General features: G+C 41.1%; 1 protein-coding gene, 1 long non-coding RNA gene and 1 pseudogene across 2 annotated transcripts; 1 reads left to right on the top strand and 2 right to left on the bottom strand.

Annotated features, from left to right (window-relative positions):
• Positions 1–813: 813 nt before the first annotated feature.
• Positions 814–4,215, bottom strand: LOC145643346 (uncharacterized). Its single transcript, XR_014123036.1, has 3 exons — positions 4,155–4,215; positions 1,100–2,690; positions 814–950 (listed from the first exon to the last, which is right to left on the bottom strand). It is a non-coding gene; the product is annotated as an uncharacterized LOC145643346 (long non-coding RNA).
• Positions 4,216–6,518: 2,303 nt separating this feature from the next.
• Positions 6,519–8,502, bottom strand: LOC118241369 (protein NLRC3-like; annotated as a pseudogene).
• A 19-nt stretch (positions 8,503–8,521) lies between these two features.
• Positions 8,522–16,489, top strand: LOC145643321 (uncharacterized). Its single transcript, XM_081722094.1, has 5 exons — positions 8,522–8,543; positions 8,708–8,877; positions 9,338–9,388; positions 13,807–14,569; positions 14,600–16,489. Exons 1-5 carry the CDS (start codon positions 8,522–8,524, stop codon positions 16,093–16,095), a joined length of 2,502 nt encoding a protein of 833 aa, XP_081578220.1. The 3' UTR covers positions 16,096–16,489.
• Positions 16,490–16,724: the final 235 nt, after the last annotated feature.

Genomic DNA, 16,724 nt, shown 5'->3' with positions numbered 1-16,724 from the left:
AGTGGCGTGAGACACAGGGAAAGTGAGTTAAAGAGTGAGAGAGAACAAACAACTGAACTACTGTGAAGGTAAAACAGAGATTGTGATCTCAGAGAGTCTAATGAACTATAGAACAGACCATAGTGTAACGATTCTGTTTATCATATATGTGTGTGTGTGTGTGTGTGTGTGTGTGTGTGTGTGTGTGTGTGTGTGTGTGTGAGAGAGAGAGAGAGAGAGAGAGAGAGAGACAGGAAAGATATAAAAATGAAAGACTGCAGTATTTATCATTGTCTGTGTATGTGTATGTGTGTTTGTGTGTGTGTGTTTTATACTCAGCAAGCATGTGTGTATTATGATATCCACAAGTTTTGTGTGTAGAGGAGTGTGTGTTTCCCTGCAGACTCAGATGTTCCTCCAGGACACAGGAGGCTATTCTAGCTCACACACACACATTGAGGAGTCAGAATAAGCCCTAAACCCTGCATAGAGGGGCTCAGTGAATGTGGAGTGGAGTGTGTGTAAGTGTGTGAGTGTGTGTGTGTGTGAGGAGACGCTGTAGAAGGACAGAGTGCCGGCGGGCTAGTCCAGATACACTCCTACTCTGTTGGAGCTGGAGGGGGCAGAGATGGCAGTTCTCTTATTATTGTGCCAGACAGAGTAACTGTTATCAGAGCAGCTCAGACTCCAGGACTTTACATTACGTCCAAACACACAGTCATCACTGCCTCCTTTCCTCCTGATTCCTTTATATGTCACTGATATAACAGCCCTCCCACTCCACTCAACCTCCCAGTAACAGCGTCCAGTCAGACTCTCTCTACACACAACCTGCACACGGTCATCAAATCTCTCTGGATGATCAGGATACGACTGCTGCTGCTCCCACACACGCGTCACCTTTCTGTTCCCCTCAGACAGAGAGAGACGTGTGTGTGCTGTGTTTGGGTCCAGTGTGACATCACACACATCTGCACACAAGAAGAGACATTAGAGGAGAGATCACAAATACTGTGTGTGTGTATGTGTGTGTGTGTGTGTGTGTGTGTGTGTGTGTCTGTGTGTGTGTGTGTATGTGTGTGTGTGTGTGTGTGTGTGTGTGTGTACATTTACTTCTTACATTTTCTTAGTCCTGGTTTGATTCTGATCTTCCCTGCATGTTCCACCCTAAACACACACACACACACACACACATGCGCGCGCACGCACACACACACACATACACACACACACACACACACACACACACACACACACACACACACACACACAGATAGCAGTTTTAAATTCTAAAACATCTATTTATTTCTCTCTGTCTCACACTGACACACACAGATAATAGTTCTGTCTCTTTGTCTCTCTTTCTCTCTCTCTTATGCACACACACACACACACAGATACCTCTCTCTCTCTCTCTCTCTCTCTCTCTCTCACACACACACACACACACACACACACACACACACACACACACACTGCGTGCGCACACACACGCACACTATATTGCCCAGTTTATGAACACCTTTATGTACTTATCTAATTTTTTCCTTGTTATTTATTTTCTTCTGTCTCTCTCTCTCTCACATACAGAATGGTCTCTCTCTATGTATCTCTCTCTCTCTCTCTCTCTCTCTCTCACACACACACACACACACACACACACACACAAATAATAATTGCTTAGAATTTAACATCAAATCTAAGAATTTAACTTGAAAATTCTGCTCTCTGATTTCAATAAAGGTTATTATTATTATTATTATTACTATTATTACTATTTTAAAAGTTTGAATACTTTAAGATATTAGCACTATATCTCTCTCACTCTGTGTAAAGAAAATATTTAAATCATAGACTGAAAGTTAATTTCAAAATTTGCAATTAAAGGGATGAAGGTGTTTATTGGGGCCAGAAGTTATGTTATACTGCAGCTACTGTACATCAGTATTAACACATTAACCTGAACACACGTGGTAACGATTTGATATGACTGCTTTTACAGATTTTTACAGTTGTTAACAAACATTAACGTTAACAATTCTGGATTCACTGTTTCAAAACCATTCACACAGTTTGAACCACAGTGATTTATGTGGACTGAACTGTGTATTAGTTTTCATTATTTATCCATTTCTGCTGTTTTTAAATTTTTCTCTGTTTCTTTTTCTTTTTTTACACCTTTACACGTATTGTCCATGTCATGTGTTACATGTATTTTCTATGTGATGTCTTACCAGTATTATCTGTGTAATTACAGGGAGTAATATCACACATACATTCAGTAGGTCAAAAACACCACACACACACACACACACCCACACCCACACACACACACACACACACACACAAAGCTACATACAGTAGGAGAATGATACAGGGAGTCCTTCCACATATAAATGAGCAACAGATGATTATAGCCTTTAGTATATAAGAACATCCAGCACACACACACACACACACACACCTGAGAGCAGGTTGTATTTGAGAGCACACTGTTTATTATCAGATCAGATCAAGGACAGGGGATTTGTACATATCTGAGTGTGTCCAGTGTTCAGTGGGGATCCTCCAGTCTAGCAGAGAGCAGCTTCACTCCTGACTCTCCTGGGTGGTTGTATGTCAGGTCCAGTTCTTTCAGCTGAGAGGGGTTTGACCTCAGAGCTGAAGCCAGAGAAGAACAGCCTTCCTCTGTGACCAAACAGTAAGACAGTCTGCAGAAAGGAGGGAGAAAGAGGAAAATGTGTTTGCACGTAGCAAACAGTAGAGTAAAGAAAAGTTTGCAATTAAAAACCATGAAACTGTAAACTTTTTTGTCTGGAAGGTTTTTAAATACATATATATTTTAAATATTTTTTAACGTTTTCATGATTAAAAAATTCTTCTTGATGTAATTATTCCCAATGTAATTAAACAATTTGTAATAATCATTGGTAGTCTTTTTGTTTCCATAGCAACAGAAGTGTGCAGACCTGCCACTGATCTCTTGTTGAAGTGTAAGACTGTTTTATTCTTTATGTTTAGCTGTTCTCCAGTTGTAGTCTAAGACTGTTTTGTGCTTTATGTTTAGCTGTTCTCCAGTTGTAGTCTAAGACTGTTTTGTGCTTTATGTTTAGCTGTTCTCCAGTTGTAGTCTAAGACTGTTTTGTGCTTTATGTTTAACTGTTCTCCAGTTGTAATCTAAGACTGTTTTGCGCTTTAAAGGGATGACTAAATAAGGCAAATGAGGGGTCTATGTTTTCTAACCCTCCTTTATTTGATGAAACAGCTGCCAATCATGCCGCTTACCCTAGAAACACTTGGAAACACCTGGTGATAGTCACCACCCCCTCCCCTTCCCCCTTCACACATAGGTGAGAATTGCTGTCACTCCAAGACAATGGCACTGCAATGGCCAATAGAAATCAATAAGGGGGGACTAATGCTCTATTCAGGAACACTTTTGTGTCAGTAACGTGCATTTTGAATTAACCAAAGGCTTGCATATTTTGGAGTTGCTTACGAAGGAACTGAACGCGTGTTTTTACACAAAGAAGTGAGTACACAATTAAAGAACTTCACTAACACTTAACATGTCACACAATTTTGATAGTAATTGAATTTTCTATGACAAAATCTGAACTTATCCTATACCGGAAGAATGTTTTAGAAGGCAACTTAACTGTTCTCCAGTTGGAATGTAAAACTGTTTTGTGATTCATGTTTAACTGTTCTTCAGTTGTACTCTAAGACTTTATGTTTCATTTTCAACATCGCTGTTTGTTATATTTATTTAGAGACCATTATTTTACTTTATAATTATTCACAAGAAAGGAGAACTGCAGAAAACTCTACCCTTAAACAATGAAGAAAATGGTAAATTAATTCATTCATTATAGTACTTTAAGACTCATTTATTGAAATTGAGATAATACGGACATTCATCCAGGGCACAGTTGACTTCACTATCCCAACATACATCACTATCCCATCATGCTTCACTATCCCATCACACATCACTGTACCATCATGCATCACTATCCCATCATATGACACTATCCCATCATGCTTCACTATCTCAACACGCATCACTGTCCCATATTGCATCTCTATCCTATCATACATCACTATCCCATCATGCATCACTATTCCATCTTTTCTTAACTTTGAATTCAGTAATAAATTCACAGAAATTCCACCTGAGAATCTCCAGTTTACAGTGTGAACTCTTCAGTGCAGCAGACAGCTGCTCCACTCCTGATTCCTGAGTGTCACAATTGCTGAGGTGCAGATCTCTCAGGAAGGACTTTGCTGATGTCACAACAGAGGAGGGACTTTTGCTGCTGTATGCTGTGAGATTATAGCCTGTAAGACTGCAAAGACAGAGAAAATAAGTTTAGTATTAAAACTGTGTGAAATTAAGGCACATAGAAATAACAAACAACATTCTGTTAACAATAATTATTCATTAATTGCTATTTTTTTACATGAATTGCATACATGTATAATTTCTGTAGACTAAACAATCAAGTGATAAAAAATAAATAGTGAAAGACAGGAAAATTTGCAGACAAAACAAATGAAAAAATAATTATGAAAAAACTCGATGCTCTATGGTTAAGGAACTTGACTTGATCAGAAGGTTGCCAGTTCAAGCCCAGTTTATGTTGCTTCTACATTCTTCATGTTTAATTTCAAACACCAACATTGCACTTGTCCAATGTATTAACTTCACCCAGCCTAGATTTTACATTTGTATAATTGAACCTATAAAGATAACTGCCTTGTAATTGCTAATTGCTTCTAACCTTGTTACAACACCTTAATTTTTATTATTTAGCCTAATTAAGTTCCAATATTTTGAGTTCAAATTAAGTTAAACAATTGGCCTCTTACTACAGTATTTTTTTAAAATTACCTTTATAAAATATTCCTTCAGGTTTTTGTTTGTAAAATATTATTTTACATTCCGGAAAGAACTGACAGAAAGCTTACCTGAGTATCTCCACTTTACAGTGTCTCACCTGAGTATCTCCAGTTTACAGTGTCTTACATGAGTATCTCCAGTTTACATTGTGATCACCTGAGTATCTCCAGTTTACAGTGTCTTACCTGAGCATCTCCAGTTTACATTATGCTCACCTGAGCATTTCTAGTTTACATTGTGCTCACCTGAGTATCTCCAGTTTACATTGTGCTCACCTGAGTATCTCCAGTTTACAATGTGAACTCTTCAACCCATCAGAAAGCAGCTTCATTTCTTCATCTTTTGGTTGCTGATATTGATAAACAGTTCTCTCAGGGGGGAATTTAATGATGCCAAAGTGGAAAATAGAGCTTTACACAAATCTGTGTCGAGATTACAGTTATGTAGTCTGCAAACACAGATAAAAGCAAATTTAAACAGGGTCTGAGAAATCAAATTTCACAGAAATGGTTTGAACAGCTTGAGAAAGAAAACAAGAAAACAAGCAAGTCAGTCTAAACAAACTAGTATCAGAGATATTGAATTAAAAAACACACAGTTAATTAAATTAATCTCTAATACGTATTATTACCTATTATTCACTTTTTGTTATATAAATAAAATCAATAAAAAAGAGCTACAAAGAACTAGAACTAGACAGAACTAATCAATGTCTGAAAGAGCCTGGAGCAAGTTTGTTAAAGAGAAACTCGGGCCTCACAATAATTAGATCTATAATATTAATTAATGAGTCAACAAATCTTGGGTAATTTATAAAAGTATTACTACACAACACATAGATTATTAGAAAAGTGATGTGACTGCATACAAGGAATTAAAACTAAAGTAACAGTTAAAATTATGAGATAACTAAGATATAGTGACAGAACGTATTGATCACATCACATTCGGACTGCCCTCTACCACATGAAATTAAAGGCATAAACAACCAAGACCCACTGTAATCAGATCATCAAACCACAGTCAGAAGTGGTCAGAGATGGATCTTGATTGCATTTAATACAAGTGAAAGTGAAAGTGTATCTGCATACACAAGTGGAAACCCATCTGCTCGCTGACTGCAAAAATTACATCTGCTGCCAGTCAAAGCCTTCTCCTGCACCAAGGCAGATGGGACTGACAATCATTACAGAGAGGAACAAATTAGTGTATGAACAGATCCCTGTCTGTCATACCAGCTAGATCATCATGTCCTGGAAAAGTCCTGGAAAATGATCTCTAGAAAATAGTGAGAACCTTGACTGTTTATGCATAGTCACATACCTCCCATTAACATTCATTAAGACTAGTTTTAATTCACAGCCACATACCTCCCAATATATATATATATATATATATATATATATATATATATATATATATATATATATATATATATATATATATATATAAGTGAATCACATTCTGGGCTACACTGACAGAAAGAGGGAAGAGACAAAAATGTAAAAAAAAAATGTATTTAAAATATTTAAAAACTAAGGGATATTTTCATATTAAAATACATCAAATGCTTTTGCTGGTTCTATTTTGCCACCTTGTGGTGTGTTGTGGAGTGAGAGAGTTGAGGGAATACTGGACAATATGGAGGGACACCAAATAAAAAAGGTCTGGGAACACCTGATCCAGGGTATCAACTCTAAAGCTATGAGGCTTCTTTCATGAGACTGAATGACAGATTTAGCCATCAGTACTCAATTACTAATAGAAATTATTAAATAAATAATAGTTAAACACTCACAGAGCCTTCCCACAGTTTGTAGCAGCTGGGATCAGTCTCCTGTATCCCTCCTCTGATGTGTTGTATTTCTTTAAGTCCAACTCATCCAGCACCTCCTCTGAGGTCAGAATGTAGGCTAGTGCTGAACACTGTCCAGAGCGTCTCTCCTGAGTGTTTCTCTGATTGTACATAGTCCTGAAACTCTCTGGCGAGAGACTGGTCTTTCATTTCAGACAGACAGAGGAACAGGTTGATGGATCTCTCATGGGGCAGGTCCTCTGTTTGTATTTGATCTTTGATGTACTGGACTGTGTCCGTGATGCTCTCCGGGCTGCTGTGTGTGTGTGTCAGTAGGCTTTGTAGAAGTCTCTGATTGGACTCCAGCAAGAAACGGAGGAAAAGGTCCAGGTGTCCATTCTGACTCTTTAAGGCTTTATCCACTACTATGATCAGCAGCTCATGGAGAGAAACATTCTCAGATCTGCAACTGGACTGTAGCTGAAAATCCTGCAGTGCTGTTATGTTATTGCTGATAAAGCAGTGAAACACATAGAGAGCAGCCAGGAACTCCTGAAAGCTCAGATGTACAAAGCAGTAGACCTTCCTTTGGTAAAGCACAGTTTCCTCCCTAAAGATCTGAGTGCAGATCCCAGAGTACACAGAGGCCTCAGTGACATCAATTCCACAGTCTCTCAGGTCCTCTTCATAGAACAACATGTTCCCCTTCATCAGATGTTGAAAACCAGTTTAGCCAGTTTCAGAATCATGGATCTGTTGGATTCTAGATGTTTCTTTTGATCTCTTTCCTTTTCCCCCTCATATTTCTCATTCTTCATGTTTATCTGTGTGTGCAGGGATTGTATGTACATCTCAGTCAGAGTTTTGGGGATTTCTGTATGAGTTTGTTTTAATATTTCCTGAAGCACAGTGGCTGAGATCCAACAGAAGACTGGCATATGACACATGATGTGGAGACTCTTTGCTGTCTTTATGTGTGAGATGATTTTCTCAGCTTGGTCTTGGTCACTGATTCTCTTACTGAAGTACTCCTCCTTCTGTGGGTCAGTGAATCCCTGTATTTCTGTCCCACGGTTGATGTACTGAGGAGGAATTTGATTGGCTGCTGCTGGTCGGGAGGTTATCCAGATAAGAGCAGAGGGAAGCAGCTCCCCTTTGATGAGGTTTGACATCAGCACACCCACTGATGATGTCATGCTTATGTCAGATACTTTAGTACACTGGGAAACGTTCAGTTGAGTTCTGCTTTCATCCAGGCCATCAAAGATGAACACAACTTTGCTCACATCATGTATCTTTGGGTCAAGGTCTTTTATCTCAGGGTGGAAGTCACATAGGAGTCTATGCAGGCTGTACTGGTCACATTTAATCAGATTCAGTTCCTGGAATGGAAGCACAAACATGAAATCTACATCCTGATTTGCTTTTCCCTCAGCCCAGTCCAGAATGAACTTCTGCACAGAAACACTTTTCCTAATGCTTGCAATGCCTTTAGTCAGCACAATTTTGAGCTTTGGCACTTCTGGGCCTTTATCTTCTTTTGGTTCTGTGTGTCTTCAGCCATCACAGCTCTGTTATTCACTTCCTCCACGTCTACTTCAGGACCTTGTACAGGTTTAAAGATGTCTGAGCAGTGGATTGGAGTGTCTTGTACCAGTTGTTTCCTGAGTGTTTTCTCCATCTGCAAAACCTCATGTTCTTCATTCACTCCTTCACTCTCTCCCTCTATGATGTACAGTTGTGTGTAAACCCTGTTCAGGAGAGTTTTATTCTCTTGTGATTTGAGTCCCTCAAATAAACTCTCATACTTGTTCTTCATGCTGGTTTTGTGTGTGTGTAAGACTATGTGCAGGACATCGTCCACTGGTGTCTGAGGGTCCTGCTGTATGGACTCTTCCATGTCTTTGTGTGGGTATAAAACAGGACCGGTTCTGGATCTCTTTCTGCACTGGGTACAGGCAAAGTCTTCTGATGGAGCAGACTGGTGCCAGAAGCTGCTGATACACTGTCTACAGAGCTTGTGTCCACAGGTGATGGAGACAGGATCTGTCAGAACCTGCTCACACACTCCACACCTGGACACCTGGAGGAGATCATCATCATGCACTCCACACCTGGACACCTGGAGGAGGTCATCCCTCCCCCTGCTAACAGAGACAAAGGAGAAAAGGAGGATGAGAGGAAGAGAAGAGATTCATCAGTAATGGAAAAATACAGGCATACATGGATAAGTAATAATAGAATACGAGACAGGAAGAGATGGAGAAATACACACACATCATAACACTGTGTAGTACAGTCAGACTGAGAGCATATATACACCAACAGTCAGTAACCTCATACAGTAATGATGTTAATAATAAGACTACACAATCATCAAAAATGAGAAAATTAGTATTAGAAAAATTAGAATATATTTTATATTTATGGACTGATCAAATAATGTGTATTATTTAATATTAGAATATGATCAAAAAATATAATCATTCTTATCCTCTCTTAGGAATGTAGTTCAGGGACAAACAGCCCAGAGAAGACAGTGCTTTATTCTATCAAGTCACAAACACATTTCAAAGAAACACGTCTGTTCTGACCCAGACAAAATACAGACACCATAGACACATGAATCTGCAGAAACCTCTCCACTGGCACCCACTTAGATAGATGAAGATTCCTCAAGGTCTCAAGGTGAGGAGACATGTAAGCTCTGGGTATGTATAAGATGACATTTAATGTCAATATAGAGGTATTAACAGTAGGAATCATGTAAGCTCTGGGTAGGTATAAGATGACATTTAGTGGTGATATAGAGGTATTAACAGTAGGTGTTTACAAGACTAAAGCATTTCATTTTATTCCTTCAGGTGCCTTACAGTCAATGTCAGTGTCTCTCTTAGTGAGATCATATTTATTGTCATACAGTCAGTGTTAATGTCTCTCTTAGTGAGATATTTGCTGTCTTACAATCAGTATGTGTCTTTGTGACTGAGATCATATTTACTTACAGTCAGTGTCTCTCTTAGTGAGATGATATTTACTGACTTACAGTCAGTTTCGCTCTTAGTGAGATCATATTTATTGTCTTACAGTCAGTGTTAATGTCTCTCCTACTGAATATTTATTGACTTAGTCAGAGTCTATTAGCACTACATCTACATCACTGTCTCACCTGGGGTCAGTCAGAACTGATCCACCTCTGAATCCAGGAGCATCAAACATAGAGTTGTTACTCTTCAAAGACAGGCAGCTGGTGATGATAAAAACAGTGAAAATAATTCACATCAAGTCAAAATGAAAATCAGGAGAAAAATTTAAGTACTAATGAAAATATTAACAGACATTTGCACTGGAATAAATGAACTTGGATAGTGATGGAGAACTGGACATTAATGAGGAACAGACTGATACAAAGTTAAAGTGAAAGATGCATGCTGAGTGGTACACACTGCAGATGGGGGTGGAGCTAGAGGTGGGTGGGGCTAAAGGTGAGTAGAATGTAACTGTGACATTATTATGATATTTCCTATTAACATCTTAATCAACACAGGCATAACAGGTCATAATACATAATACAGACACACCATATACCATATGGCACCTCACCCTCCTCTGGTGTGTACTGCAGAGGGCAGGTTACACAACCCCAGCTGAGTGGCTAATAACACCTCACTGTGTTCTGTTTCCCTATTAGTTATGGAAAGGTACACATATCACTTAATGAGAGAACTCATTCTCAGAGAACTTAACTCTTTTAATTTGCCCACTATATATATATATGTTGTCATTAAAAGGAGGTGTTGTATAACTGGAATCAGTGACTGTCATCATAACTCATTGATCATCATTAACACACCTAACAAATGATCTTAAAATTGTAAAAATGGAGTAGACCTTACATTACTGACAGAAAAGAACCCCTCCATCCTTCCAAACCTACAATAATGTCTGAGTCTGTAATGTGTCAGTCACTTTGGGTCAGAGGGCACAGGTCCACTGCTGAATTCAGGAGGGTTCATCATGGACCAGTCACTCTTTATAGACACACAGCTGGGTGCTGGAGACTCTGCTGTCTTTACCCTAATGAAGATGCGGTAAGTGTTGAGTAATTACATCCTTTACTACATCTCATTTATCCTGAATATTCCCTCTTCCTGTTTCCTCAGATTAAGTGCTGATGGAAAGCTCCTCACTTTGGGTCAGAGGTTCCTCCTCCACTGCTGGAGTTTCAATGCTTCATCATGGAGTTGTTCTTCTTCACACACACACAGCTGGACACTGGAGATGCTGCTCTCTGCTCCCTGTCAACGGTTCATCCCTCAATAGTAGGAGTAGGACACTGAAACACTGATTATAATGAACCTGATGTCACTGCAGTGTGAGTGTTTCTGGTTGATGACACTATTTCCCTTCTTCTGGAGCTCTTAGATATAGTGTTCTACATATACTCCCACATTTATTTGACACTTGTAATCACATGTTACATTAGTGCCATCTTGTGGCGAGTTATCTAACTGCGTATTGACCAGCTTTCTACCAACGTTCTGCTCAGGTTTTACGTTCAGATCAAATGGAGGGAAGATAAGTGTGATTTAAAGTCAGAAATTTTCATTAATAAATCTGCATACAGTAACTTTACCTGAACATGTTAAATATTAATAACTGAATCTACATTTAGTTCAAGTGTTAAGGGCAAAGTCAGATTCTTAAAAAATATATGACTATCAGTGCATGTAAGATTCTACTGGTATCATTGTCCAGCAGACCACACATTGCTTTACTCCTTTAACAGCTACTATACTGTTAGTCTGTATAATGTATTCATGAGAATAAATTCTAAAACTTCATATTTTATTACACCTTTTATTATACCTTTATACATTTTGAAAAATGTTGTCATGGATGTTGTTTTTTTTTTTTTTATAAGCTTAAATGTGGAGTTGCTAATAATAATTGCAGCCACACACATATGGCTGAACATAAAATATACAGCAAATCAAGACCGAACACATCAGGGGAAAAGTATCCAAATAACTCAAAATTAAAGTCTCAGTTTTAGCAGCGTCACAGTGAGGAGTGAGATAAAGATGTCAAAGCAACTCTACATGTCCCTAGAAAAAAACGTTAAATACTGCACCTGACGAGGTTGAGCTGATCCTCACAGCCGTGATACCCATTAAGGACCAATTGTTCCACCAACTATTGTACTCTTAAAAGAAAATAATTCCCCAAGAAGACAAAACATCCCCAATGTTTAATGATCACGAAAAGGACCTTAATAAATAGATACAAGTCTGTTTCTTGTATTCTAAAAACAACACAAGAGAAACTGATCAAATCAAACTGCTGTAAGGTGTATAAGTTTTCTGGAGTTCTCTCTCAACTTATCTGTCTGTTGCAGTTTACACGTCATTACATTTAAACAGTGCACACCTTTAACATCCTGAAATAATTTGAACATTAGCACAAAACTGAACTGAAATGTATCTGAAATGTAAATGGTTGATTGTGCTAATAAGTGGAATCAAATCTTATTTGGTCATTGAAACTTCACCCTTCGATTCTCGACTCAGTGAGCATTTAAGAGGTAAAAACAGAACAAGTTGGATAACATTTCTCAAGCACCAAAAACACCCATCAGCTGTTCCTACAACTACTGGTTGACTCTGTGAAACAAACCAGATTCCTGTGTGGTAACTATTGAATGTTGGCTACAATGGGCAGGATTGTGATGAAGAAAAGTTACTGTGACTCTCTTCACCAGCCCTACGAATCATCTGACCATGACTCTCTCCACAAATGATCAAGCCTCTCTTTATCACCATGAATGGGACAGTTTCAAGAGGCACTGTGCTGTGTTTAACTCTTATGTGATCTACAGAACTTCAGACTGTACTTTAGAACTAATGTATTCAGTAGTTCAATAATACATTTGAACATAATTGCAACATCAGTGACATCTGTATTAATTAACTGAACAAGAGACAGTCAATCTGAGTTTTTACCTGTACACCTGTACACACACTCTCTGTTTCTTCACTGGAGTCCACCTGTACACACACTCTCAGTTTCTGTCTGAACAATAATCTAGCTGCACGTTTTTCTCTTTAGAAGGAATCAAACCAGTATGAGCACATTTCAGTCCCATTACATCACAAGAGTAGAAGAACAAGTCTTGTCTTGTTATAATTATCAAATATCCCTGTGTGTGTGTGTTTATACCATATCTCCCTCTGTGTGTGTGTGTGTATACAATATCTCCATGTGTGTGTGTTTATACTATATCTCCCTCTCTGTCTGTGTTTATACCATATTCAAGTTTCAAGTTTCAAGTTCGGTTTATTCGTCAGATACATAGTCATACACAGTGAGAAAGATGGCGCCGGTGAGGTCGGCTGCCGTCACGACTGCTCCGTCCACACCTGGCACTTTTTTCGCTCTTTTCGCTATCTTTTTCGTTCTTTTCGCTCTTCCCGCTACCCCTGACTTCTCCGCAGCCCGTATCTCGTACAGCAGAGACGCCCTTATTTCTCTTAATCTACATAGCACTCACCTCAAGCCGTCTGTAACCCCGGACCCAAGATGGCCGACGGAGATCCTGAGGGAAAACAGAAGACGCGGCGCGAGGAAAAGGCCGCGAGGGAAGCGAGCCGGCGTCAGGAACAGGCTGAGGGCTCAGGCACACCGAGCTCCCTTACCCAGCATCCTGCTAGCCAACGTCCAGTCTCTGGATAACAAGCTAGACGACCTCCGGGCCAGAATAAAGTTCCAGAGGGACATTCGGGATTGCAATCTCCTCTGCTTCACCGAGTCGTGGCTGAACCCAGCGGTACCAAACCACGCTATCCAGCCGGCCGAGTTCTTCTCGGTTCACCGCATGGACAGGACGGCAGATTCGGGGAAGTCGAGAGGCGGCGGAGTGTGTGTGATGGTAAACAACAGCTGGTGCAACAATGCCAACGTTGTTACTCTCGCCTGCTCCTGCTCACCCAACCTGGAGCTGCTCGCCCTCAAACTTCGTCCTTTCTACCTTCCTCGGGAGTTCACTTCAGTCATTATCAACACCGTGTACATCCCACCTCAGGCTAACATGGACACTGCACTGTGGGAACTTTATGAGGCTCTCACACAGTTTCAGGCACGGCACCGGGACGCTGCACTTATTGTGGTTGGGGATTTCAACAGCGCTAACCTCAAGCGTGCGGTGCCCAACCTTTACCAGCACGTAACCTTCCCCACCAGGGGAAATAGGACACTAGACCACTGCTACACCCCATACAAGGACAGTTACAAGGCACTAGCTCATCCACCGTTTGGTAAGTCGGACCACGCCGCCATCTTCCTCCTACCAAAATATAAACAACGGCTGAAACGGGAAGCTCCGGTTCAGAGGGAGGTCGCGCGCTGGACAGACCAATCGGTGGCCGCTCTGCAGGACGCTCTGGATGACACGGACTGGGACATGTTCCGGCGCAGCACTGATGATGTCAGCGAGTTTACGGAGGCAGTAGTAGGATTTATTGGGAAACTGGTGGACGACACGATCCCAAGAATCACCATCAAGAAGTTTTCCAACCAGAAGCCCTGGGTGGACAGAACCATCCGCGAGGCTCTGAACTCTCGAACTGCTGCCTACAATGCGGGGTTCATCAGCGGGAACATGGACGAGTACAAGTCTGCAGCATACGGAGTGCGCAGGGCAGTGAGGGAGGTGAAGCGGCGCTACGGGAGGAAACTAGAGACACAGTTCCAGCAGAGTGGCTCTAGATCCCTGTGGCAGGGACTACGGATGATCACGGACTACAGGAGCCCACCCTCTGGGCTGATGAGTGCGGATGAGTCTCTGGCGAACGAGCTGAATACATTCTTTGCTCGCTTCGAGGCTACATCTAGCAGCGCTAGTGCTAACAGCGCCAATGCTAAAGGCGCTAGTGCTAACAGCGCCAATGCTAACGGCGCTAGTGCAAATGGCACTATCGGCGCAGCCAATGGCACATGCGCGGGGCCCACCATAGAACAGCGCCCTCTCATCATCACGGAGAGTGACGTGAGGAGAGTGTTTAAAAGGGTGAATACCAGGAAGGCGATGGGACCAGACGGTATCTGCGGGAGGGTCCTCAAAGCCTGCGCAGATCAGCTAGCCCCGGTATTCACCGACATCTTCAATCTCTCCCTGACGCTCGGTATTGTCCCGTCCAGCTTCAAGCGGTCCACCATCGTCCCCGTCCCGAAGAAACCTCGACCCTCCGACCTCATTGCCTACCGCCCTGTCGCCCTCACATCAGTCGTGATGAAGTGCTTTGAAAAGCTAGTTAGAGACTTCATCACATCTTCACTGCCAGCCTCCACGGACCCACTGCAGTTTGCATACCGCCACAACCGCTCCACTGACGATGCGATTGCACATCTGCTCCACACTACACTGACTCACCTGGACGAAGGGAGGGGAAATTATGTTAAAATGCTATTTGTCGACTACAGTTCAGCATTTAACACTATCATTCCCTCCCTACTCACTACTAAGTTGGGAGATCTAGGACTGCATACATCCCTGTGCGACTGGATCTCCAACTTCCTAACAGACAGACCACAATCAGTACGGGTGGGCAACTGCGCCTCATCCACCCTTACCCTCAGCATTGGAGCTCCTCAGGGTTGTGTCCTAAGCCCCCTGCTCTACTCACTGTACACCTACGACTGCACAGCCACTTCCAGCTCTAACACCATTGTCAAGTTTGCTGATGACACCGTTGTCATGGGTCTGATCTTGGACAACGACGAGAGGGCCTACCTGGAGGAGATTAAACACCTGGAAAACTGGTGCCAGGAAAATAATCTCCTCCTAAACGTCAGTAAGACAAAGGAGCTGATTGTGGATTGCAGCAAGAAGCAGGAGCGGCACTACCAACCTGTGAGGATCAGTGGAACCACGGTGGAGAGATTAGATAGTTTCAGGTACCTTGGTGTTCACATCTCGCAGGACCTGTCCTGGTCCCGCCATACCAGCTACTTGGCAAAGAAGGCTCGTCAGCGTCTTTACCACCTCAGACGCCTAAGGGACTTCAGACTGCCCTCCAAGGTACTGCGGAACTTCTACACCTGCACTATTGAGAGCATCCTCACGGGGAACATCACAGTCTGGTTTGGAAATGGCACCAAGCAGGACAGACAAGCACTCCAAAGGGTAGTGCGTTCAGCAGAGCGCATCACTCACTCGGAACTTCCTGACCTGCAGACCACCTACTACAAGCGGTGCCAAACCAAGGCCAGGAAAATTGTGAAGGACCCCACCCATCCCAACAATAGACTCTTCTCTCTGTTGAGGTCAGGGAGGCGCTTCCGCTCCCTGAAGACCAAAACAGAGAGACTGAAGAGGAGCTTCTTCCCACAGGCCATTCGGGCCCTGAATCAGGGAAACTGATAAACTGTGGGGACCACCACCACCACCACGTAACATGACTGTATATCTGTACATCTGTATATATAGATTTAGATTTATACTCAATTAACCTGTTACAACAACTGTAGATATGGTACTATACAATGGATCTGTACATTCTCTAGATTGTGTACATATATACTCAACCATATACATTGTACATTGTGTATATAATCATAATATACATATATTGTACATACATTGTTAATATATTTTTGTACATACATAGAATATATATTTATCTGTATATATATTTTTTTCTCTATGCACCCCTGGTTCTCTTCCTCAGTTTGGACAGAGCACTCTCCACCATTTCACTGCGTGTTGTACTGTGTATGACTATGTATGTGACAAATAAACCGAACTTGAACTTGAACTAACTCACTGACTCAGTATCCACATGTTCTTGTACTATCTTAGTGTTTTTGAAATGATCTTACATATAAAATATGCATGTTACACCATATACATAAAAGACACATTTTACATGCTTTTTATGTGTAAGACTCATCATCTAATTATAGGAGAAATATAATCTACTTGTGTGTTAATATTTTTAAGTAGCTACTAGTATAAGGCCAGAATGGGAAATGGGAAATATTATATACTTT

The sequence above is a fragment of the Electrophorus electricus genome, chromosome 1, assembly GCF_041902795.1.
Source record: "Electrophorus electricus isolate QZ-2024a chromosome 1, ASM4190279v1, whole genome shotgun sequence".
In the NCBI taxonomy this organism is placed as follows: Eukaryota; Metazoa; Chordata; class Actinopteri; order Gymnotiformes; family Gymnotidae; genus Electrophorus; species Electrophorus electricus.
The sequence above is the reverse complement of the archived record's forward strand: the minus strand, read 5'-3'. Positions and strand labels throughout refer to the sequence as shown.

Coding starts and splice junctions, on each gene's coding strand:
- LOC145643321 (XM_081722094.1), top strand. CDS start 8,522: ATGTGCAGGACATCGTCCACTG. Junction 8,878..9,337: donor GGAAGAGAAGAGATTCATCA/GTAATGGAAAAA, acceptor GCACCCACTTAG/ATAGATGAAGATTCCTCAAG. Junction 14,570..14,599: donor CTTCGAGGCTACATCTAGCA/GCGCTAGTGCTA, acceptor CCAATGCTAAAG/GCGCTAGTGCTAACAGCGCC.